At 44.9% G+C, this 25,625-nt stretch overlaps 1 protein-coding gene across 1 annotated transcript in view; it reads right to left on the reverse strand.

Annotated features, from left to right (window-relative positions):
* Nucleotides 1-2,290: 2,290 nt before the first annotated feature.
* The window catches only part of ric1 (RIC1 homolog, RAB6A GEF complex partner 1), a 28,741-nt gene continuing 5,406 nt past the window's right edge, over nucleotides 2,291-25,625 (reverse strand). Inside the window, exons 2-27 of the mRNA XM_079363992.1 lie at nucleotides 25,098-25,205; nucleotides 16,341-16,420; nucleotides 15,388-15,495; nucleotides 13,213-13,358; nucleotides 12,720-12,856; nucleotides 11,970-12,061; nucleotides 11,546-11,634; nucleotides 10,319-10,463; nucleotides 10,113-10,161; nucleotides 9,414-9,587; nucleotides 9,107-9,319; nucleotides 8,580-8,618; nucleotides 7,957-8,067; nucleotides 7,767-7,856; nucleotides 7,507-7,667; nucleotides 6,818-6,956; nucleotides 6,597-6,713; nucleotides 6,024-6,431; nucleotides 5,618-5,929; nucleotides 5,346-5,504; nucleotides 4,799-4,935; nucleotides 4,392-4,672; nucleotides 4,052-4,264; nucleotides 3,740-3,917; nucleotides 3,440-3,628; nucleotides 2,291-3,046 (exon numbers count right to left, since the gene is read on the reverse strand). Coding sequence (XP_079220118.1) covers nucleotides 2,728-3,046; nucleotides 3,440-3,628; nucleotides 3,740-3,917; nucleotides 4,052-4,264; nucleotides 4,392-4,672; nucleotides 4,799-4,935; nucleotides 5,346-5,504; nucleotides 5,618-5,929; nucleotides 6,024-6,431; nucleotides 6,597-6,713; nucleotides 6,818-6,956; nucleotides 7,507-7,667; nucleotides 7,767-7,856; nucleotides 7,957-8,067; nucleotides 8,580-8,618; nucleotides 9,107-9,319; nucleotides 9,414-9,587; nucleotides 10,113-10,161; nucleotides 10,319-10,463; nucleotides 11,546-11,634; nucleotides 11,970-12,061; nucleotides 12,720-12,856; nucleotides 13,213-13,358; nucleotides 15,388-15,495; nucleotides 16,341-16,420; nucleotides 25,098-25,205 — 4,194 coding nt within the window. The 3' untranslated portion in view covers nucleotides 2,291-2,727. The remainder of the gene's footprint in view (nucleotides 3,047-3,439; nucleotides 3,629-3,739; nucleotides 3,918-4,051; nucleotides 4,265-4,391; nucleotides 4,673-4,798; nucleotides 4,936-5,345; nucleotides 5,505-5,617; nucleotides 5,930-6,023; nucleotides 6,432-6,596; nucleotides 6,714-6,817; nucleotides 6,957-7,506; nucleotides 7,668-7,766; nucleotides 7,857-7,956; nucleotides 8,068-8,579; nucleotides 8,619-9,106; nucleotides 9,320-9,413; nucleotides 9,588-10,112; nucleotides 10,162-10,318; nucleotides 10,464-11,545; nucleotides 11,635-11,969; nucleotides 12,062-12,719; nucleotides 12,857-13,212; nucleotides 13,359-15,387; nucleotides 15,496-16,340; nucleotides 16,421-25,097; nucleotides 25,206-25,625) is intronic.

A 25,625-nucleotide genomic window follows, 5' to 3' on the forward strand; every position in this document is an offset into this window, starting at 1 on the left:
TCTGTATGTACAGGGGGAAAAAATGAAGTAGAAAACCAAACTGAATAGAAAAGGCAAATGTACAAGAGAGCATCTTTACATTGCATTGAGGCTGTTTGCTGCTCTCGGCCCAGAAATGAAACTTCACTCTGAGTCAGGAAACAGGAAATACTTCCACACTGTACACAGGAGGAGGGGAGGGAGCGCCGTCCAACCTCTGAGTGAACGTGACACCCGAGTACCACCAGACACACCCACCCGCCTGCTCTTTTCAGGGAAATCCATCTGTAATATTCATTTCCTTAGGAAACTGTCTTGTATGCTGTCAGCATTAGTTTAGAGTATTGTTTGTTTTAAATGACAGGGAGGATTTGTGTTTGGGTTTTTTTTACCCCCATGCATAATGAGTCAAGAAGTTCAAACAGAAGGCCTCTGGACGTAAAGTCTTTGGTTCATCGTGTTACTGTTTTCAAGTAAAGCTCACAGTGCAGCAACCATGTGGCGCTGTAGGCTTGTTCAAAAAGGGGAATTCATGTTTACATGAGCAACAAGCGTGTGCTTCGTAGTCATTTTGCCCTTTTGAGGAATAAAGTGTTCAATAAAAATTGAAGGGAAAAAAAAAAAAAAAAAAAAAAAAAAAAAAGCTCTGAAGAATTGAAACTGAACGGAAACCACACACCAACGTAAGTCCTCTCAAACCTCACCTCGAAAATCTGATTTGGTCGATCATGAAAAGAAGAAGCAGAAAACTCAGGAAGAAAGAAAAATGACAGGAAGTGAAGCACATAAAAAAAAAAAATAAAGCTGAGTAACATTTGAATACATTGCACATTATAATACTGTCTGTGATTAACCGTTTAGTGCTTGTGGTACAGAGCCAATACACGACATTGATTAACTCAATGGGGGGGAGAGAGTTATCAATCATATAAACAAACAACAAACTAAGCATGAACTCATTAATTACCACTCAGCTATAATGCCAATAAATAATGGTAAATATGAGGACTAATACCATTAAAAACAAACTGCATGTCAACACAATGTGCTACACACACAAATCCACACACAAGCACAAAGTCATGTGGCCAAAACAGCGACAGTCGTCTCAAGCCGTACAGGGATGTGATATGTTTGTTGATCTGGACGAAAGCAGAAATACACATGACACAACCAAGACGAGATAAACGTTTGAAGGTACTGACATGTGACCTTACAAGTCCTGACGAGTTCAGGTGGTACCAGTTTCTGCATCAACCTCTTGACACAGCCGAGAATTGCCTGGAGACGAACCGACACATTAACAGCTATGCAATGTTTGTCAAAGCCAGCAAAATGTCAGCCATCTTTTAGAATCACACCGCTGTGAGAGGGCGACTCGAGTTAAGGTTTATCAGGAGGGGGAAGTGATGCTGATCACTTCCCATAAAAGGTTGAATGATGTGACACACAATAAAAGATCAACCTACATAGCAGGATGGATTGAATCACACCATCTGCCAGGCTGATTTTACAAAACTTTTTTTTTTTTTTTTTTTAAATCTCCAACGTGCAGACTGTGACCCAAATGTGCGTTTGAAAGCCGGATAAAGTGTCACATGATTTTCTTTTTTCTTTTTGAGCCCTTCCCTGCACCATGCTCACCTCAGGTATCCTGAGCATGAATCTGCTCTGCAGCGGGGGGGCTGGAACGTAGCGAAGGTGGAGGGTGTCTGCATGAAGGAGACCCCTACAGAGAGCCAAATAATCAGTGGTAAAGAAACGAGTCTGCACTCACATCAGTGGATTTGTTCAGCAGAGATGGTTTTTCTTAGAAATCTTCAGTTTATAGCTTCATGAGAATTACACAGAATTCATACCATGACTTTTTTTTTTTTTTTTTCTCTAGGGACAAGGTGGCATCTGTAGAAAAATAAGCTTTTCTTGTACAATGTTGCAATTCTTTGAAAAAGTTATCACAAAATATTGTAAAATCATATGAGGTATGAAAGTATGAAACCCCCTCTCTACACACAGCACACTTATCTCGGACACACTGTTTACTTCATGACTAGAGAGTTTTGTTTTCGGGATGTAGCATGATGGCTATGATGTCACACACACACACACACACACACACACACACACACACACACACACACACACACACACACACACACACACACACACACACACACACACACACACACACACACACACACACACACACACACACACACACACACACACACACACACACACACACACACACACACACACACACACACACACACACACACACACACACACACACACACACACACACACACACACACACACACACACACACACACACACACACACACACACACACACACACACACACACACACACACACACACACAAAGCCTCTGAACTGATTTTTGCATTTTTTGCACCACAACAAAAGGAAAATAAATCTTTTTGTCGGGTCATAGTATCCAGTTGCACTTGAAATGTGTACCAAAGAAATGGCATACTTCTGACTGTTGGAAAGGAACCATCAGGCTGCATGATGTCTTTTTGCGAGGAGGGTTGTGTCTGCTTGTAGTATCCACAGGAGTTTTAGTCGACACAAAGGGCAAATTTGTTGAGTGGATAATACTGACTGAAGTCGAACCCGCAGTAGAGGTACTTTCTGTGCGCACACACAAAATAAAGTCTATGTTTCTTCTTTGCTCCTGAGGCTCTAAAAGTTCACAGGTCAGAGTCCAAAGGAGGCTCCTGGCTTCAGGACAAGGTGCAGTCGTAGGCTCCCTCATCCTCTCCCTGCTCCTCTGTCTGCTCAGGAGGACAGTCCTCCGAGGGGGGGCGAGAAAAAGCACCCGCAGGTTCGAGGGAGGGCAGAGCCAAGCCAAGCTGAGACGCTGCACTTCTGCTGTCCTCCGCCCGCGGCGCTGAAGAACCTCCCGGAACTTCAGAGCAGCCGAGCTTGGAGCTCTGGCTGCTCGGCTGGAAGGCCTCGGGAATCACCGGCTCGCCTGCTGCTGAGTCCATCAGCTCCTGCAGCTGTGGCTGGATCAGGTTCAGGAACGGTTTGTAGCCCAGGCTGGAAAAAGAAACAAGATACACATACTCATACATCTGGAATGTAACAAAATCAGGTCCTTTAATCACCCAAAAAAACATATCTCTCTATCCAACTATTAACCCATTATGTTAAATCTGAACTCAAAGTTATTCACACAAAGAAAGACAAAAAAAACAACATTTGGCCACCAAAAATATACAAGACAAAAAAATACTTTAAACAATTCAATTAGAGTCAGTAGCAGTGTTTGTTAGAGCTTGTAAACAACATTCACACTGGGCCACGTCCAATTCCTGAACCGTTGCCACTCCTAATTTCACCTGCACGCCGTCATTGGCTGGGCGAGTCAACTGAAAGAAAAGCAGCAGAAAGAAATACACGAGGAATCGTCCAGCTCAATGATATTCTCACCAGTCAGTGGAGGCCCACGAGTCCACAGCCAATAAGCCGTTTCGAACGCTCTGTACAGTTTCTTGGGGAACCTCGGGGCTGTCAAGGAATCCGATCACCTGCTTTATGACGTTTGCGTCACGCAGGATCAAACCAATCACAACGCACCACTCCAAACAGCCCGCCTCCATAAACACATGAAGAAGATACCTGAAGGACACAGGTTATAGAGACGACGGCTTTAGTTTCACTTTGAACCTGAAAAAGGTCGTGGAGCAGGACTGGAGTGAAATCATGGGAGCGAGGTTTTCGTGTTCTCACCTGAGCTGCACCTGTGACTTGTGAGGACCTTTGTTTGCCAGCTCCATGGAGATGTGCTCGAGCTCGGCCTGACTCAGGCTCAGAGCGGAGGAGTTCTCGTCAACCATCGTCCAATCACCATCCACCACCGAGCTGGTCTCTGTCAGGTCTGTGGCCGAGCCGACGCTGTACTCCTCCACTAGAGGGGGAGAGAAGGGAGGTGGAATAAGTCAATCTAGAACATATTATGAGGAGGGTTATAGAGAGGAAAAACAGACCTTTCTTTAGATGTATTTATAGCTGGACATGGATAAATCCGTCCAGTCTGATTACCTTTGTTGGTGAGCAGGGAGAGGAATGCATCGTGCGTCTGTGGTGAGTGTTGGTTGGAGTGAGCGGACGAGGCCGTGTCCATGTCTTTGGGTCTCTGTCCGAGTCCGTCCAGCCATGTGTGATTGGTTGGAGCTGCCTGGGAGGGAACCGTGTCCATGTCGCTGTTCAGCAGGCTGTCAGCTGACTGTGACTTCAACAGCCGCGTGCTCAGAACTTCAAAGACAGAAATTCAAATTCAAAAAAATTCAAACGGCTTACAACGGAACCAAAATGAAAAGCGGGTTAAAAAAAAAAAAAAACTGCTTCTGTGTACCGGTAGTCTTAATCTTGATCCACTCACCTGTGCGACAACGTCCGTTCTTCAGGGGCGAGCTGAGGCTTCCCACCGGGATGACAGGGAAGGGCCAGAGGAAGTCTTTATGGAGTCTCTTCAATGCAGAAACAAAGTCGTCGACGCGGGCCACGCGGTTCCGTTCCCGACACAGCCAGCCGATGAGTTCGAAACCGAGCTGCGCGGAGAAGCATCCCAGGTCGCGAAGGCGCACCTGCTCGAGGAGGTGGCGGGCATGACGCCAGAGCATCATGTCGATGTACATGTTCTCTGCACACTCCACATCCCGACTGAAAAGAAAATAAGAGGTATAGAAGGAGAGGGGGGGGAGCAGGGGAGTGAGGGAGTATTTTATAATCTGGAAACTCGCTGTTATGTATGTGCGAGTGTGTAAGGTCGAGTCGATGTACACATACCCTTTAACAGAGGGTCCAGACGGCATACTGAAAGTCTTCTGCAGGTTGAACTTGCCGGTCGTGATAGAGTCTGCCGACTGTGACAAACTGATGCTGCGATTTCTGAAGAACTCAAATCCTCCGGTTGAACTTGGTTCCTGCAGATAAAAAAACCAAAACACACCTTTAACTTTTTAAGAATTAAAATAATGTTGATGTTAGAGAAAAGATGGCGCCTCAGATTAGCATGAACAACAACAGCTAACACGGAGAAGACGGCAACCTCTAAACATCCTCTAGAAATGATCCTGTTGTGCTTCAAAGCAATAATATGATGTTCACATTTTGAATGAATAGACATGGAAGTGTCATAGAGCAGGAATTTTCATGTTAAAGCTTACTGATCGTAAGCAGCAGTTATTGCATTCAAGCGTGGATGAATAAAGAAGAAAATGACTCAAACTGCATCATTCATTATCAGAACAGCCACACGGGTGACATAACAGAATTTCATTGGCTGATGTCCTTAGATGGAGTCGAACTAAAGAGATTATTTCACGTCTTTTACCTGAGTGGTGGGTGTTGGGGGCGGAGTCTCCATCTCCCCGGAGCCAATGGCTTTGAGGAATCGGATCATGTGTCGGCAGAGGTCCCACTTGCCCTGCTCGAGCGCCGTGTTGAAGAGCAGAGTGGCGTGCTGTCTGCTCACTGCTGGAACCTCCATGTTCTTCACGGGGACGAAGGGAAGAGACAAGATTGGAATAAAAATAAAGCCACAGAGTTTTTCTGAGAACTTCTCTGCGCGTTTGTTTTCCTTAGATTGCTAACCGAAGAGGCTACCTGCAGTATGATGAGATAGGAGGCGGCTGTGTCAAGGTCTTGAGCCATGAGACACTCCTCAAACAGATCTTTAGGGTTCCCCACAGCAGCGAACAGATAGTTCCACAGGGCGTACTCCGTCTTCCTGGCACAGTGGACGATGGTCCGGAGGAAGAGGGGGAATTCTGTGATGAACTTCGCCACGGTGGGCAGCAGAGGGTCAGGGATGGGCTCCCGTGATGTCGCCTCTTCTTCCAGCACGACGTGAACCATGAGCTCCATGACATGGGGGAAGTAGGGGAGGGAGGCACACGACTGAGCCAGCATCAAAGCCTGCAGGAAAGAGTACATCTCTCGTTTTCTCCTCCAGTACCACCAGCACTTCTCGATTGAAGCTTATAAAAAGGACTGCGGGGGCTCCACGTACCTGTTCACCGAGGTTGCGAACCAGTAGCTGCCTCAGGATGTGATGGAGGTAGATCTGAGAGGTCCTCTCTACAGTGCAGAAAGGGAACAGCGCCTCCAGTGGCTCGGAGGATCCCTGCAGCCCGTCATAGAGCACAGTCTCATTAGTCGCCCCGAGAACCAGGGCGTCCTCGAACAGCACGGCCAGAGGGTAGATGTTGATGTGGAAAGGCAGCATGATGCGCCGCGAGAGGAAGGTGTGAGGCTTGCGATGGTCTCTGGGAAAAAGCGGCAGCCAGACTTTCATGCCTGCCTCGCCGCATGACAACCAAAGGGCCTCCAGCAGGTGGCGCTTCTTCCTGTTGGAGCGGCAGGTGGTCCACACATTCTCCACACACTGGGCAAGTACTACAGGAGGACTGAAGGGTAGCTGAGGAAGAAAGGAACAGTGTGATAGGTGAGCATCACATTCCTGCACAGTTGTCAAAGTGTGAGTTTACTTGGAACATTACAGCTGCCCGACACATTCGTTACACAAGCGTCAGCAGTTTAAAAATGTAATTACTTCAAATCTGAGGATTTTGTTTGGGCTCACCAGCTTCTTGTTGTTGGCGGGCGTCTCCTTGTCTCGTACCTGCGGTCCTGAACGATCCCTCTGCAGCATGATCAACTGGCCAGCCAGGTTCAACATGATGCTCTCTGCCATGCAGGCCTGAGCGGAGGACACAGAGAGTAACATAAAAGATGAATGTGAATGCTCCCAAAGAGAGAGAGAGAACAGTTCAAAGTGTGTCGGTTCGGGTGCTTCTTTGTTACCTGCTGCGGTGCTTTCAATGTGATCCCCGTCTCTGTGCGTACAGAGGTGAGAGTGACGGACACCACAAGGCCGGGGTGAGGGATGTAGCGAGACATTGAGACCTCCTGCAACAACTCCACGCTGGCCGTTGGATGGGGACTGAAACATCAAAGGGAAAAAGTTGAAATTCGGTGCATACAAAAAAAAAAAAAAAAAAAAATCAAATTAAAAATGTTTCCAATCTGAACTAGTTTGGGGATTTAAAGGCAGTCCTGTCATTCCTTGAGAAAATGCTGGCATGCAGCCAGAAGTAAAGCTGAGGCCTCGAGTCATCATGTGACAGGTTTTTAAAGCCTCTTTCCCCAGAGAAAAGTGGCTCACTAACAATATGATCTAAAACGATTATGACTACTGGGACCAAGGAATTCCCTCCTACAAGAGTGTGTGAAAAAAAAAAAAAAAAAAAGTGCTGACCCTGAAGAACTGAGTCCAATCTAGACTTGCACTAATCTCTGACTTAAAGAATTTATTAGGAGCTCTCCGAATTTGGATTTGTGATGTTTGGAATCCGAACTTGGATTAAGATTTAGATTGGAAAAGCATGAAATAAAAAAACATGCAAGTGAAGATGTATCTAGTAAATAAAAACAGGGAGATTATCCTTTGGAAGGGATTACTGTCAGCTGTTCTGATGTTAAGGCTTGGATACCTGTCGTTCCTCCTCTCGAGGCTGTACAGGCAGATGGAGCAGTCGGCTCGGAACAGGATGACCATGTCTCTGAAGACGTTGAGCAGCAGAGTGTCTGAGTGCAGCTTTGTGACGGATGCGAAGGCGTTGTCCAGGTTGGTTGAGCGTTGATAGAGCCTCAGCTGGTGTCAACAGAGAAAGGACAGGGGGACATTTTAAGGATAAGCAGACGTGTAGCAGAAACATGCTCGGGCTCAGAGTGAGCGTTGCTTTAGGGTCACCTGCTCTTGCTGGTCTGTGAAATTGTAACAAGCCACCACCACAAAGTCTTTCCACCAAGCCAGGCCTCCAGTGACGGTCATGTTCTGCTCCTACAGCGAGAAAGAGAGAGAGTTTAAAGAGAGGGAGAAACATTAGTAGGTGTGAGTGTAGATAACTATCATGAGCCAAACTGTTTTCAATCTTACATACCTGTGTAATATTTCCAAACAGCTTCCATTTCCTTGTGAATAAGGAGTAGTGTGCCAAGCCCCGCCTCCCTGCTACAGCCATGCACTGGCCTGCTGAGTCTATAGCTGCAAACTGCACACAAACACACACATGCATGAGACAAGACATCAAGTATTTACAGTAAATAGAAAGAAAAACACAGCTTTACAGACATTTACATCGACTATCGGTCAAGCAAATCAATCAACAAGTGCGTCTGTTGTGCCATTTTAAGGCGACAGATGGGCTTTAATTATAGATTATTAATGCGGTGTCGTTTTATTTCTCTGAGTTCTACCGCCTAGGTCAATATTTCTGCTGGTTTACACACACTTGTGAACGCAGCATAATCCGTTTGCTTTGTAAACACCGTCGCTCTTTAACTCGGCGATATCTCGGCCTGAGTCTGAGCAAACACGACATGGCGCCTTGAGATGATAACGTCTGTTATGACGCGTTCAAGGAACAGGTGCCAGCTGAATGTCCCGCACATGACAAGACAGTCCGCTACGTGAGATCTTGAAAAGATGTTCAAGTCAGGTTTCTGTGAGAGACATTGAGATATGTTGGCGAAGGGAGACGTTTCCCACATTCCCCACACTTACCCGTATAGGCCAGTTGCTCTCTAGGTATGTGCTGTGGATCTAAAAGAGAAATACAAAGACAGTGAAGTACGCTTGATATCCGTAACACTCTACAGATACAGGCCAGAACGAAGCACATGACAGCTATGGGCATCACTGTGATTCACTCTGTATTTATTATAGTCTTTAATGATGCAGAAAATAGCACAAAGAACATGAGGGAGTCTCTCTTCTCCAAAGTGATGTCGTTTCAATCTAGAGTGATGCAATGCAAAAAGACACTGTGACATCTGTCAATGATTCATATAATATGTAATTTTAAGCCTTTGATGATTTGGTACAAGGTTGATTTTTTTTTAGGCTTTGGACTGTAATTTGGAATTTTTTAATGTCCCTGTATGCTGTAGTACATTAACCAGTGATGAAGACAAAGTCTTATTTGCAGGCCTAAAAGCCTCCGTTGCTTCATGTACAAGGGTGAAAGTGCATGTTTGACTCGGACAAACAAAGATTTCTGAATCTGCTGACGACATCTCAGCTGAACTTACCTGGACCACGTGCCAATGCTTGTGTCCTAGTAAAGTGCTGAGTCCCTGAGAGAGAGAGGAGTCCGGGTTGGGCGGGTGGTGCATGGGGCTGCCCTCGCGTGGGTGCAGATGTGTGTGCGGGTGAGTGTCAGAGGTGCTGTTGACCTGTGTGGGGTCACCGCAGGTCAGGTAGAGGCGGTCTTCGCCATGGAGCAACACCTGCTCCTGGTTACTCTGCACAGCAAAAGAAAAGCAGGGGGTGTTTCACTTCTTTTGGGTCGTTTAAGATGCGTGTAATTCACTGAGCTGATGATGTGCTTCCTCTCACCGTGCAGGGGTTCACCGTGAGGGCAGACTTGATGAAGTGAAACTGAAGGATGCCTGCCTGATGAGAGGGCTGAGGAGGTGAGTCCATCTCCTCCTCCTTCTCCTCCTCAGTCTGCCTTTTCCTTTCATGGATGTGAGGGAGCACCCACAGGTGGTAACCCTCTGCTCCCCAGCTCTGGGAAGAAAAATGTAGTCAGTAAACAGAATGATAATAAATACCATCGACTGCCCTCTGTAGTCTAAGATATGGAACTAATGTCAGTGACGTCCACCATGATCAAGCCCCGCCCCCTGTCCTGCACCCTGATCACACATAGACATAAATTAAACCGTCAGTTCCAATCTTTGCCAACAAATTCCAACATTTTTAGAATTGGCTGAAAAAAGTTCAGTGTTTGACAACAAACTGAAAGAACGACCAAAGCACTCTGAAAGAGAGTAAAAGTTATAATGCAATATGAAACATCTGGAGTAGATTCGTTTTCAGCCTTACACTTACACATACTCATACTGGAGCTTGGAAGTCCTCTCACATTATTTTGCCATGCTTTGCTCACAGTGACCAACAGTTTCCATTGTTTTTGTTGGGCCTGTTTCATTCTGTAACCTTACACGTAAAAATCTTTTTCCACAAATCAAGTCTTGCAAAATTCAGTTTTTCATGCTCTGATGAGCAGTTATAATAATAACAGTCACTCACCATAGAGCTGATTTTAATTGGATCCTTCTTGGTACCATCAGAACGATACCTTGAGGGGAGGATGCACAAAAAATGGTTACAACCCAAATCTGGATTTTGTGTGTGTGTGTGTGTGTGTGTGTGTGTGGTGTGTGTGGTGTGTGTGTGGTGTGTGTGTGGTGTGTGTGTGTGTGTGTGTGTGTGTGTGTGTGTGTGCGCTTGCTTACGCAAAGTCCTCGCCCAGAGTGCAGATGAGGTGAGCTCCGAAGACGCTCCACAGCGATAGGCCGCCACACTCCCATGTAACCATGGCAACGCTGAAGTCAGGTGACCAGCGGATGAGCTTGACGGGGCCTGTTTTGTTGTAGATGTCTGAACAGGTAAAGTATGCAGAGAGGTGAGGAGGGCTCAGAGTTTATGGTTGTGTTTTTACCACTACATGTGTATTTATGCATGTTCTCACACTGTTGCTGTAAATCAGTACGCGCTATAATCATCTTCATCACAAGAAAGCCTGAAAAAATAGTGAAGGCGCATTTTCTTCCACTAAACTCAGCTAGCGACGAGGAGATTTTTTTACTTTAATTTTTATTTAATGAAGAGCAAAATCTGATCCTAACTACATGATTAACTCTCTCTCTCTCTCTCTCTCTCTCTCTCTCTCTCTATCGCAGCTTCATTCAAACTGGTTTTTGTTTTTGAGATAAGGAATGACTACATCATTGATTGAGATGATCTCATTTGGAATACCCCACAGACACTGCAAACTGAAGATAAACATTATGTGAAGAAAGACTGCGGTGGGTGTCAACGTGTTAAGGGTGAAGATGGCAGAGTTGCTAAATACCAAACAGAATTCAACAAATAACCACAAACTTCCTGGCCAGAGCATGATAGTGAAGTTGTGAACTTGATGGTAGGTTGCAGTGATGGTAGAGCTCACAATTACTTTACAATGACATATAATCTTTCGGTGCTACAATAATTCATGTTAAATTATTTCATAGCAACCTTGACCAAGTTTACTGCAGAAATCGATCAATGGAATATCCATTCAAACTCAATTTCTAAACCATTTCTTTTGAGTTTCTTTTCTTGCTGAACAACTTTGCAGGCTCACAACCTGTTCAAACCATCCTCCAATAAGTTGCAGTCACATTTTTGGTTGCTTTTTGAGACTTTTTAGGACTTGAAGATACTTTGGAAACAGAAGGAACGATTGTTAAAAAAAAGAATGATGAGCCAATGTGTCAGTTCTACCACTAGAGGGAGCTATGTCATCACAGGAGTCTGATTGAAACAGATGAGAACTAAAGGGAAGCACAGACATGTGGAACCCAAGAGAGGGACAACTGTAGGAATGCAAGTTATCTGAAAGAGGAATGTGTGTAGCAGCTTGACAAAGAGAGAGAAACGAGAAGAGAGAGGAGATATGGGGAGCCTTGTAGAGGTACCTGGGTAGTGTTTGGGAGTGAGCTCCAGTTTGTGGGAGAGCTGCATGGACCCTGTGGTGGTGTCAATCATGTAAACCAGCACTGAGCCGCTGTAAAGAAAGCAGACAATCATCGTTTTATCTATCTATTTCATTCTTTTGGTTACTAGAGAAGGCTGCTACACAGAGTAAAAAGTTGTAAGAAAAAAAAAAATACGATGAGGACGGAAAGTGTGATGCAAAGTGGAAAGGAAATTCCAGCAAACCTGGCAGGTTAGACAAGCACACACAAGGTCGACCTCTGCAAACACAAACTGACAGATTCTCACCCTGGACACACACCGCACCGACAACAATCAATCTCTGTAACGCCTGGATGCAAACAAACACGCGGCCGAGGATCCTTTCCGACACTGTACCGTAAAGATGCAGACGGAGACACGTACCTGGCGCAGCCAAAGGCCATCAGTCTGTACTTGTTGTTGACAGCCACACAGGTGCCATCAGTGACGTCTGCAGCCCAGACACCCTGCAGCTGCTGCACGCACACACAACAAATGTAAGAAGGGACTCCATGTGGAACGTTTAGAAATGACTTGCATGAATTGTTTATGATGAAAACTCTACTCAAGAAAATGACCAAATATGGTCATGAATTAAATTCACCATTTCTATCTGGACTTATTTCTATCTTCAATCCCAAACTTGAGCAGATGATTTTTAAGAACATCACTTCCATGCTCTCTGTTAAACACTATTGTGCAGCCCTTTTTTAATCAGACAAATGTGTTGACCTGACCGGCCGTGTTGCATCATCTATCTGGAACTCCTGTTCTCAGTAACGACTCGTGTCTTTCTGCTCTTCTAAGAAAACTTAGATTACTGCTGCTCATGTCCTTTGTTTACAAAAAAAAAGAAGCTTTGAAACTTATCTCAAACTTGGTAAACACTCAAATAGGACAAAGCTTTTGCACTTTGCCTCTATTGATCGCCTACATATACCATGAGCCTTTATGTCTGTTACTTTACTTCAGTTTATAATGTCGTTATTTCCTGGTTTGAACGAGTCTGTGATGGATCCCTTGTTATTTGCTCAGATGATGTCATATCTTGTTGAGCTGCCAGCTATCTGCACGATCCCCTCAAGTAAAGAGTTTACACATCAGCAGTGTGCATCTGTGTGTGTGTGCTCTTACATCTGCTGTGATGGTGTTGCCGAGCGGTGTAATAAAGCCCAGGCGACCGTCACTCAGTACCACAGCGAAGCCGTCCAGGGTCACACAATACTCCATACAATGGATGTATGCTCCCTCCAGGTCCAGAGAGGGACCACCTTAAACACACACACACACACACACACACACACACACACACACACACACACACACACACACACACACACACACACACACACACACACACACACACACACACACACACACACACACACACACACACACACACACACACACACACACACACACACACACACACACACACACACACACACACACACACACACACACACACACACACACACACACACACACACACACACACACACACACTTCAGTACACTGAATTCTAAAAACATTGAAGTGATCGTTTGTTTATTCTGTCATGTGGAATCATGTCCCCCTGTCTTCGGCTGTGTTTTGTCTGTGAGTGGGGGTCTTCTTCTTCTCTAACCTCGAGCAGACTGCAGGTCTAGCGAGAAGGGGATCGTGGTGAGGCAGATAGCCTTACGTCCGTTGCTGCCCATCCCGTCCCAGTGCAGCACGTGGAGGTATCCGTCTGCCGTGCACACCAGCAAGTCCTCCTGTAGGGACTGCAGGCTGGTGGGAGAGAAGAGCGAAACACGGGGGGGAAAACAAATTAGCATCAGGATTTAAAGGACGGGTCAAACTGTGGAGGGGTGAGTACGAGGGAAAAAAGAGCGTAAGGGAATAGTCACAACAAGATAACAAACTGCAGAGTGTTAGAAAACAGTGGAATAGTCATCATCCAGCTGTGGTGAGGCCACATTGCCGCCAATGTAAAGTCCCAGTGTCTTCGTACACACAAAAGGAACAAACAACAGAGTGTTTGTGTGTCTGCGTGAAACAGTCATTGTCTTCTAAAATGTACAACAGGTTCGAAAACTGAAGAGAGCACCGAGGGACGACCTGGAGGAAAGAAAGCAGGAGGAGACTGGACTCTCTCTGAGGAGGAGGCCAACAGCTTTGAGCTTAGTTTCCCCAGCAGGAGACACCCACTCATCTGCTGCACTATCAATCTGTGCCTGTGAAATGCCAGCAGAGTGCTCTCATTCAAGATGACTACCCTATAATCTCTGTCAAGTGCAGAGGAGATGTGGAGGACACGTGACAGCCGAAACAAACAAAAGAGGCAAAAGCGAGATAAGGAAAACTAGCGCACGATGAAGAAAAGCCGAGTAGAGAGCTGGAGCGGAGTGACGGCTCTTATCGCTCAGAAGACGTAATAAGACGTCAACCTGGTGGATGTGAGGCTGAAAAATAAGAGGAGGGGGGGTGAAAGTGGAAGGAAGAACGAAAAGTGGAAAGCATAGCACAAAGGAGTGAGCAAGGAGGACGCTGGCTCTTCAAACAGACAGCGCTGCTTTGCTTTTTTTTTTGTGTTAATCATCAAACATTTTTATGTAATCTGATGATGTGGTTGAAAAAAAAATCCTCAGTCAAACCACAACAAGCTCAGACGATTATAATGCACAAAAGGGATCTTTTTTTTTTTTTTTTTTTTTTTCCCAGAATCTGTTTTTTTTTTTTTAAAGGCTGTGTAGGAAATTTGAAGATTCACTTCTCGCGTAATGAGCATGCAATCCCCTGCATACATGATCCTAAAGAACGGGACGACAGCAGACGAAGGTTCTCCTCTTAACTGTAATATTCGAGAGCACACACCCACCTTCGTCGTGCTGTTTCTCTGCATAATGTGATTCTCAGCAGACGTTTCTTAGGTCAGCAGAATAAACAGGTGCATGAGAAGAATTGCAAAAAAAAAAAAAAACTGTGTAGCTAACTTGTCAAAAGCAGATGGTGTTGTTCTGTCTGACTCTGACTATTTCACTGAAACCACATGTAGTATATCCTTCACACCTTTCCTTCAGAATGAATGTTCTTTAAGAATAGAACAGCCTGAGGATCCCACTAACCTTTATCCCTTTACACTGAAAATACCACCAGTACCAATCTGATCAGTTCAAGCAAATTTAAAGATGATTAAAAAAATATCCCCCCATACATCACGCTCACAAGTACAAAACAGCTGCAATGACCATAGTAGGATATCTCTGTAGAAGGAACTATTTCTCTCGGCAGGTCTCTGTGCTTAAAGCTGAGTGAGTCGACCCTCCCTCACCATCACTGCTGACTTTCAACTTGGGGAAGAAGAGACTCTATACTCTGAGCCAAATGGCATTTATAGATGGAAAAAGAGTAAGTGAAGTGCAGCAAATAAATCTGTGGAATTCCTTTAAAAATGTTGCGGTGAACCAACCAAGCAGAAACGGTATATAATTATGTCACTGTAGGATGTGAGATATGAACACAGCTACGTCTGTGTGTGTGTGTGTGTGTGTGTGTGTGTTCGCACGAAGAATGTACAATTAAATTTCAACTACAACATTCTGGATTATGCTTCATTTACAAAACCTGAAAAAATGTTGTTTATTCAGTTACAGTAAGTCTATGTTTTGTACGATGACTGAAAACAGTTGGAGCAAAGGTTTTTGCATGTGCGATGTAGAGCACGGCTCTGTATGACGGGGGAGAGGCAGACACCACACAGAAGAAAACGCAGAGAGGGAGAGAATGACATCACAGGAGCTCAGAGCCTTCGCTCTACCTGGTGATGGGGGCTTCCAGATCCACGGGCTTCTTCATCTCTAAAGACAGAGCGGGCGCACATTGCTCCTCCTTATAACCCGGGGTCACCTTCACGCGAGGACTTCCTCTGGGTGAACAGAAAAACACATTCACTTATTAACACAAATACAAACATTGGCTGCGACGACTGATGGAGGAGAGAAAGTGTTGAGAGGGTGGAAGGAGCTGAACAGACGTGGAATACGCTCCGACTTGTCCGACCTCTGTCGGCATGCTGCTGAGGAATGTGAACCACACACACATCCACATTCACTGTACACACAAAGACACAAGAGCACTTCTTTTACAATCCTTCCATCTCAGAGATGGGATGGGAGGATACATGAAGAGAGAAGAGCATGCAGGCGCCACCATGTGCATACTTTTTTTTTAACAGAGCTTTCTTATAACAGCGTTTGCTGGCTGCATTTCACTACCTGCTTGTGTCAACAATATCACCACAGCAAATACACATGAGGTCATGAGCCAACATGAGATTACGTAACAGGATTTAGCTGTAATGCTGTTGTGTTCCTGTTAGCGTTGTATGCCACTCTCTCTGACAGACGCATTGCTAATCGCTAACAGGATTAAGCTAGCAGCACATGATAAAACGTTTAAATATATATATATATATATAGATTTTTTTTATTTTTTTTTAATCAGTGAATGTAACATGATTAAATAAATGCATGCATGAGCTTGTAATAACAACAAAAGTCGTATGGATTTTTAGTCATAACAAAAGCGAGCGAGCTAAGCTAACCACCGTTTTAGGTGCACATAAACAGCGTTGCTGTGTTCTGTATAAACAGCGCTGAACTCGAGACGTGGTGACCTGAAGGGCAGATCCAGGGAATGAGACTGAAGAGCACAATAACGAGGACGGTTGAATGACTTTTGTGCGTCTGAGTGTTTGTGTGATGCACTCACTTTGGATACACGGGCTCATAGAGATACTTGTCATCGCCGGCGCCCAACACGTCGAACAAGAGGATGTAGCCGTTGGCTGTCTGAAAACAGAGGGACGGGAAAATGTGGTTAAAACTTTCTCTGTTATCACACTGAGACGGACAGAGAGAGAGAGGAGACGTGGATAAGCGTGGTAAACATTCAAAGTCACTCGATTCCTTTAAAGACGGAAGTCAAGGGGAGACGAGGTTTACCTTTATATCTTCTTTAAAGTATGTTTAGTCAAAGTGGCCTGATTCATGTGTGCTGTAATTGATGGTTTAATATATTGATGCTGTTAGTTTGGTTGGCACAAGGCTTGTCGTTTTCCCTGAACAGACTGAGCTGCAGGGTCGATCATTTTGAAAACTGAATATAAATGAGCTCAAATAACAGAATTTACATAAGTCAGTTCAGTCTGTTACTGTGTGCTGGCATCAGCACAGTCAGAATGTATGCAGGTCTGAACTTCTGCTGGTCCTGATATTGACACTTTATGAAACAGTCCAGGTGCCATGCTGTGACACACACACACACACACACACACACACACACACACACACACACACACACACACACACACACACACACACACACACACACACACACACACACACACACACACACACACACACACACACACACACACACACACACACACACACACACACACACACACACACACACACACACACACACACACACACACACACACACACACACACACACACACACACACACACACACACACACACACACACACACACACACACACACACACACACACACACACACACAAACTGAGCCTGTAACCTGAAACATGACCCAAAACCCGACCTGACATCTGCCGTAGCGTGACGGCCAACGCACGCAAAAACTCTGTGACGCCGCAGAACCCTCGCAAACCGCGCTTCTACTTGTCAAACCATTACTTTGTGAAGCTGCATTGGGGACGGTGTGCACACAGTTTGATGGCAGTGTATTGACTTTTTCCACTGTGGAGAGTTATGGTGAAGGGGCAGAGACAGGTTGAAGCCAGCTGCAACGTGAAGCTGGAGTCTCGAGGAAGAGCCAGATTCAGCGGGGCCCGTTAAACCCATCAACAGTCTCCACAGAGCTCCAGCAAAGCTGCAGACAAGACTACAAAGACTCAAACTGCTTCACAGCACCACCACACGGTTATGCTGAATCTTATCAATAATTCAAAAGCTTGGGGGGGTGCTGCTGGGTTAGCTCGCTGCATGCACAGAGGCGCTGCTTGTCAACAGAGAGGCAGGCAACCGCTTGGGGGCCCCAGGCCAGTATGGGGGCCCCAACAACAGACAAACTTTAAACCACAGCGCTGTCTCAAAATGTGCACATTTTTCAAAGATGGGAAACCTGTCATTGTGCCTTACAGGCAGGAGGCTGACTATCTAGTGACCTGGTGCTGCGACAGCAAGCTTAACGCTCTTTAGACAGTGGAGATGGTTGTGGACTTCGCAGCTTCCCCCGAGCCCCATCACCATCCCCATCCAGTGTCTACTGTGGAGTCTTTCCGGCGTCAAGCAGGACCTCAAGTGGGAGCTGAACGTCGCCTCCCTCATCAAGAGAGGACAGCGGAGGATGTACTTCCTGCGGCAGCTGAAGAAGTTCAACCTGCCAAAGACCATGATGGTGCACTTCCACACTGCCATCATGGAGTCCGTCCTCTCCTCCTCCATCGCAGTCAGGTACAGCAAAGGACAAGTGCAGGCTGCAGCGTGTCATTCGCTCTGCAGAGAAGGTGAACTGCTGCAATCTACCATCTCTCCAACGACCCGTACACCTCCAGGACCCTGAGGCGTGCAACATAACGCAGACTCTCATCAGCCCCACAGTCAGAAAACATCACAGTAATGTGAAGGCTGAAACTCTTTTATGCGTTACATTAACTCCCACTTGTGTTAAAATCTATTCTCTTTCATACACCCCTTTGTACATTTTTTATGTTTTTTTATGACATTTTACATGAGGGAAGTGTTTATAACTCAAAGGTTTCCAACCCCACAATCGGAGGTGAGTCGGCAATCAGCTGGTTTAATCTCGTGTGTTTTCTCGGATTCTAAAGAGAGGCCTTAAAACTTCCCTTACACGTCACATTTCGAGAAGAAAATAGTGTACTTGGCGAATTCCTAATCATGTGATAAAAAAATCTAAAAGAGCCTCTAAATGATCCCAATTATTCAGCAACTCAGACTTCCTTCCGAGAGGGATTCCATGTGGGCGAACAAAGGAGCGCGAGTGTGACGAGCAGCTACTGTACTTCAAAAGCTCATCACTTACAAGAGGCAGGGAATCTCAGCGAGGTATCAAAAAAAAAAAAAAAAAAAGAAGAAAAAAAAAAGAGAGACGGGGGAGGGTCGGAGGAGCTGTTTGATCACAGCAGATACTTGAAGGCTTTCACACAGTCGTTCATCCTTACACTGGACGTCAGGCACGTTTTTTCCCCCCTCTACTCATCTTGTCAGAAGCGTGAAAAAGCTGTGGTTAAAAGGGAGACAATGGAGACGTCTCCAGGGTTCTTGGTGCTCCGGGGACATTCACACATGCAGACATAATGATACAAGAAGAGTCAGGACGATGGCCATTGTCATCTAAATACAACCCCCCCCCCTCCTCCACACCATGAAAAAATGCACTCGTGGCTCAGTGTGGGGGAACTTTAAAACCTTTTTTCCCCTCTTCCCCTCTGAGCAAAAAAGAAATACTGATTTTGTGTGTGCAAGAGTTATTCTCAACAGACTTCCATGACCCTGGAAAAATGACCGCATCCACAACTGAGTGAGGCAGGACCAGGTCAGAAGAGCAATGCAAAAAAAAAAGAAAAAAAAAAGGAGGTATAATAATGTTTTAGAAAAGATGAGAATGTGGTTTTAGAATGTTTTGCCTTAACCTATTTCTCTAAATATCTACAGACACAGGAGGCACAGTAAAGGTTTGACTGTAATTGAATGGTAGGAATCCGTACAGGGCTTTTAACACTTCCTCTCTTCGGTTCACACTTGAACACTGTTTGCACAAACAGCTTCCAGCTTCATGCTGCATTAAGAAAAGGGAACGTCGCTGCCTTTGTCCTTCTCTAAAAACATGAAAGTTCAAAAAAAAAAAAAAAAATGCTGACTGGGAACTAAACTAGTCCAGGCTTGCCTTTAGATTCAAAGACTGCGTTTTTTTTTTTGTTGCAAAGAAAGTGACGAGTCAGCAGAAATCTGTGCAGCATGTTATAGTGCACTGAGGCCTCTCGGCTGCACGTCTAAACACGCTGCGTAGGTTTGTTCAAACAGGAACTTGTGAGTGTCTGCAGTGCTTCCCTGAAAGAAAAAAAACCCCATCACCACTAACATCATACACATACATGAAACAATCTGTTAAAGAGCTGAAACTGAGCATTGGACTGATGCGCTCTACTCTGGAAAAGAAGTTATCAACATGAATCACAGACAAGGATACGACCGTGTGCAGCTGCTAGAGAAGTAAGGATTCACTCAACTCACGCTACGATTCTCTCACGATTTACTTTACAAAATGAGACGAAAGAAAAAATAATGAGACGGCTTAAAAAAACGATTCCTTTAATTTGTTTCGTGAAAACTCGTCTTTGGCTCTTGCTCTCGTTGGAGCGAGCGGGATTGCTAACCCGCTTGGTAGTTCGGTTTGGCCTCCGCAGCTGCCATGGTGACGCCTGCTTGTTCCAACCAACCACCTCGGTTAAACAGCTTCTGAGGCTCCCGATGTTAACCATGACACCTTTGAATTCATATTTAACTGCCTCGTGTTTAATCTTTACATCCCTAATAACTGCAGATATGAGACCAATAAATGCTTTGGTAAAGCTCCGTAACCATGTCACGTAAAACCTTATTGTCCCAGATTAACTCGATCTACTTTATCAAATGCACCCAGTCAAAGGAACACCTAATCCAGTGTGGACAGAACAGAGTCGAAGGTGAATGTAAACACCTTCACGATGAGCTTATTCAACACTGAGTGGATGTACACATCCTGAAAGTGTGCGTATCCGAGATAAGATTTAAGAAACAGAGTCTGCTGACTGTGCAGTTTATTGGCGTGTGTGCTTCTTATTTTTAAAACACAATTAAACCAAGTGTGGAGCACTTCCTGTGACTCTCCTTTCATACGTCAATCACGTCCACTTGTACGCATCTATTTTGTCTGTTTTTGTAGAAAAAGCTGCTCCGAATAGTTTTGTCACCGAAAAATGTCTTCGGTGGAAACACTTTCCTGAGCTCTGCTCGTGAGAGCCAGAAACAGAGAGAGGGAACAGTTTGGCCTCGGACGGATCCCAAAGCACACGCGCACACACACACACACACACACACACAAAAACTAAAACGTTTTTTCCTGTTTCTGGAACTTCATTCTCTCTCGACTACTGCCACACATACAAAAGTGCCACACAGACATATACAAGCCTTCTGCTTGGTCGTTAGCTTGAGCTGAGGCTAACACACTCTCTGCCTCTTACACACACACACACACTCGGCTAAAGATAGTCCTAGCCATGGTTTTGGAGGGTGATTACATTAGCCTCAAGGTCTGCCGATCGTGTGAGCAGCCAAACATCTGGGAAACAGCTGGTCGTTCAAGCATGCTTGGGCAATGTGGCTTTGACTGTCTTATTGTCCCCGATTGCTCAGTCCGTTAACACATCACAATTAACCTAATATAGATGAATAAAACATCCCATTCACACACGTTAGCGTAAAAACATCTAAACATCTAAAGAGGAGATTAATCATAGCGTTCCCTAATGGACGTGAAGTGCAAACGGTAAAAAGAAGAAAGCTGAAGAAAAAGAAAAAGCGTGTAAATACATGAAACTAAAACTTCCCGGTAGAGGGCTTTTCAGTTTTTCCTGAAACAATGAGTGGAGGTAATCGCCACAGACTAAGTGAGCATGAGAGCAAAAAAGCAGAAAAGGTTTTTAAGAGGGATTTGTGTTGCAAATGACTTCCAGTTGTGCTCGCTACAGTAAATCCCATCTTTGCCACATAAAAAAGAAAAAGAAAAAAAAGAACACATTTCACTCACTCACACACACAGGGGTAAAGCCACACATTCAATTTCATTGCAAACTCGCGAGCCACACCTCAGGATCTGTGTGGAGCTGAGAGAGGAAGCTGAGAGAGCGAGTGTGTGTGCGCGCCCTGGTATTTTTAAACTCCTCCACCTGCTCCCTGTTGTGTTTGGCTGGGTGGGTCCGGCTGGGGAAAGAGCCCGACTTAACTGTTTTCCCAGACACATTCACGGCATTCATTCATGTGTACTTTGGCTGCACTGCGAGGCAGGGACGACGGGGGAATACTCAGAGCGAAAGGGCAAAGGCTGAACGCAAGGAGCTGAGGATTTATTGTCCTTTAATTTGATAACAAGTTATGCCACGGGTTTCTCTATATTGAATTGCACAAACTGACAATTAAAACTGTATTTTCATTGACTATTTTTTTTGTTTGTTACATTTTTGAGGCTATTTCTAACACAGGGTTCCAAGGTATTTCCTCTAATTTTTCTGAGTTAGCACACACACAAACACAAGGCTTATAGAGCACAGTGGGAGCTAATGGTTCTAATTTGTCAAATCTGTGTGCGCGCGCGCATGCACGCGTGTGGTTTGTTTTGATGCTGCCTGCTCTCGCTCGTGGTCTTGGCGGTCGTCCCACGTGTTGCTGGTCACATAACTTTTGGAGGTCGATTGAGTCATCTGCTGACTCGGGCACTCGCCTCGTGCGAGATTACTCAAAATCAGACGCTTCCTTTGAAACGTCAGATCAAACATGAGGAGGCCAGCTAACCGCCAACAAGCGACAACAATCAAAGATGAAAAGGTGGATTATTGTGCTTCTCATCAGCTCTCATTTTATAAAGTGCTGTCTCTAAGATTCCTCTGTCCACTTTAACACGTCGATGGGCCTTACCTAAATCATTTAAACAAAAGGAGTCAGATTGGAAGCATCACGGCCCAGCTCAATCTAAAACCTCCATCACGCTCTCATCCCGTTTCTATTTACATGAATTTAACAGTGTGATTCAACTCCTACGGCTCAGGCTTCTTTATTTTTCCACGACTTGGACACACAGCAGATGCAGCGTCTGTCTGATCCTTTCCCAAAGATACATACACAGTATGTATGAAGACACTGATTCACTACAGCGATGCTCATCACTGCGGATTACACCGGAGATTTACATCCTCAACATAAAGAAGAAGTCAATAAACTCAGACGTGACACATTGTGCTGCTGAAACAAAATTGCTCCTCTTGTTTTTTTTAAAGCCTCCTGACAAGGTTCCTGTTTGTTCTATATGATAGGAAATTATACTTAAGTTTAGTGGAGCCTGAATTAAAAAGAGAAGGGACAACATGACTGCCTACATTTTATAATCACTCAGCCTGTGTGGGCTTTTTTAAGAAAATGCTGGTTTCACATCCTCATGGTAATGAGCAGGATTTTAAAAACCAAGTCTTTTTAAGCTCTGTGGGCCGATCATTTGCATAATTCTTTGCTTGGTGGGTTGTTCTCGAGAATTAACCAAAAGACAGCAAGGAAGGTCCTAAGGGGGCAAAACACAGAAGTTTGTGATTATTTAAACAGAAGATGTTTGGCTGTGTACCTTCCCCACATCACCATCATGATTGTGCGTTTAATCTGTACTGATTTGCAACAAGACACAAAAACTCGCCTTTTCACATCCTCTAAAAGGAACTGACGCAGCAAAAAGATGGCAAAGAACAATGGCCGCCTGTGGCGTCGCCTTTTTGTCTCCCAAAAAGTTGCACGAGAACATGCAGCAAAGACTACCAACCAACGCGTACGTTCTGCGCATGCGGGAGACGCAATAACTCTCAATGCCAGCAGGTGGCGTCAGTCTGTAAATCGTCATTCCAAAAAAAAAAAAAAAAAGGTGAAACCTGGATCCCTTAGGATACAAGAAGACAAGTGTTGCACAGCTGACTCTCGACAGAAACAATATAAACGAAAAATAATGGCAGATAAAAAAGTTGAAAACGGGGGTGCTGGTGGCGCAGCGTCCCATGTAGCGAGGCTACGGTCCTCGCTCGGGCGGCACGGGTTCGCGGGCGGCCTGTGGCTCCTTTCCCGCATGTCTCTCCCTGATTTCCGCATCTATCCACCTTCCTCTCTCTATCATAATAAAGGCGAAAGGCCAGAAATAAATCTTAAAAATATTTATTACAAAAAAGTTGAAAATGGCACTGGCGTTGTCAGCTCCTGGTCTTTTATTAGTGGACGAAGAACGGAAGAAGAGGCGTTTCTGCTTTTCTTCTCATGAACTGGCTCTCCTGTTTCGCTTAGCTGGACAGCCAATCAGAGAGATTCCTACCCCCTAAACAATCTCCTCCAAGTGTCGAGTTCATCAGCAATCCTGAACTGAGAGAAATCAAGGGGCGAACGTGATTCAAGTATGTTAACCAATTTGTAACCCAAAACAAATTCTCGGGCTTCATTTGCTACAACCGTTAAAAGGTAACATCTGTTAATGATCTCGCAGTGTGAAAGAGCAGTGATCAGCACATAAGAACACAAGACAACACTTTAGATTGAGATCAAAGTGCAAGTTTACATTTCAAGTATTCAAGAAAACCCTTTTTATATACCGTAATCCTTTTCTCTTTGTCTTCTGTGGAACTCAATGAGATAAGAACGCCTTTCATCACTTCCTGTCGTTGGCAGCCTCCCAGAAGTCCAGTGGGTATTTATAAGCATGTGTATTGTTTGGAAGAAGTTCACTGCCGGGTCTTTTTTTTTTTTTTTAGAGCTGCTAGTTTTCCGATGCCTTCAGGAGCTCATTGTTGGTGTTTTTCTTCAACAGAATTACACCTTCGGATCATGCAGTGTTTGCCTAAAGCAACACATGCGACGCATTCCAGCGGCGTTAAAACCTGCAGCTACATGCACCTTTCCATGAGACCAAAACCATGAAGAGGTGACCGTCCGAGGTGGAGAGTTTGTAGCCTTAGGTAGCTTCTTTTTTTTTTTGCTTTTTTCTTACTCCTCTGCAACGTGCAGCAGGTCAAAACAACCATGTGGGATGAGCAATACACACAGCAAAAAAACCTAAAAACTTCAACACTTGACTACACCTTTGATCTCTGTGTGATGTGTGTGTGTGTGTGTGTGTGTGTGAGATTTAAAGTGATGTTGTACCATGATGCAGAGAGCTCGGGGAGTGTATTTTAGTTCCGCTCTCATTGCCTCGTACCCTGAGCTCTGCACAGCAGCAGCTCAGAGAGGACAAATTGTGCTGTTCAGAGAAAACGCAGCGACACTTTCATTTGTCTCCTCCTAACATTTGTCGCGCTCGCTTTACTGTGAGGCTCCACGGTGCAGAGGAAGCTTTTCTCTTAACAAGAAAATCCAGATAAAAAAAAAAATCCCCCCAGTCAGGGGGGGCCTGAAACATTTTCACACCTTTAAAAGGAATCTCTACATGCAATCATTTCAAATCGATAATGATTAAATACGAGGAGGAGTTCATGTTAAATCCAGAAGAAAGAAAGCCGAATCAAACGTTTACTCCGTAATAATTTGCACGTCTGATAAAAATACCAAAGTAACCGGGAGAGGGTCACACATCAGTGACTGTATCAGTAACACCAAGTATTTTTTTGTCTCTTCTCTTGTTGCCATGTGTGGTTTTTTTTTAAACTGAAATCAGATGAAGGAGCGATGAACTTACTGCCACAGCGATCATGGAGTCGTCTGGTTTCCATTCCGCCTTCTGGTAGAAGCCAAACTGGGCTGCCGCCTTTGCAGACTCGATATAGCTGACAATCAAAACACTGGGCTGTGGGCACAGAGAAGGGATACGGGAGAGAAAATGAGCTCTTTCAACATCGTCATAGTTACAGACATCTGAGGGCTACATGAAGCAAAACACACATAAAATGTATGTATCTGAAAAAAACAAACATTCATTCAGTAATGACACAGTACAGATACAACTCTAATGAGAAACATAGGGATCGCTGTAATACTTCACATTTGCAGAACTGCTGTATTTGTTTTTTATTTTTTACCCACTCTCTGGGGCTCGTCGAATCTGAAAAAAAATAAACGTCTTTCAGCGCAGGAATCAAAAGTATGTTCAGTCGAATGTTTACACCACACAGTGCAGACAGACAGACAATTTCCCTCCACGCCTAAATCACAAGGGAGATATATGTCCTGATCACAGAGCAATCATCACCACCTCTTCATTACACTC

The sequence above is a fragment of the Symphodus melops genome, assembly GCF_947650265.1.
Source record: "Symphodus melops genome assembly, chromosome: 16".
Lineage (NCBI taxonomy): Eukaryota > Metazoa > Chordata > Actinopteri > Labriformes > Labridae > Symphodus > Symphodus melops.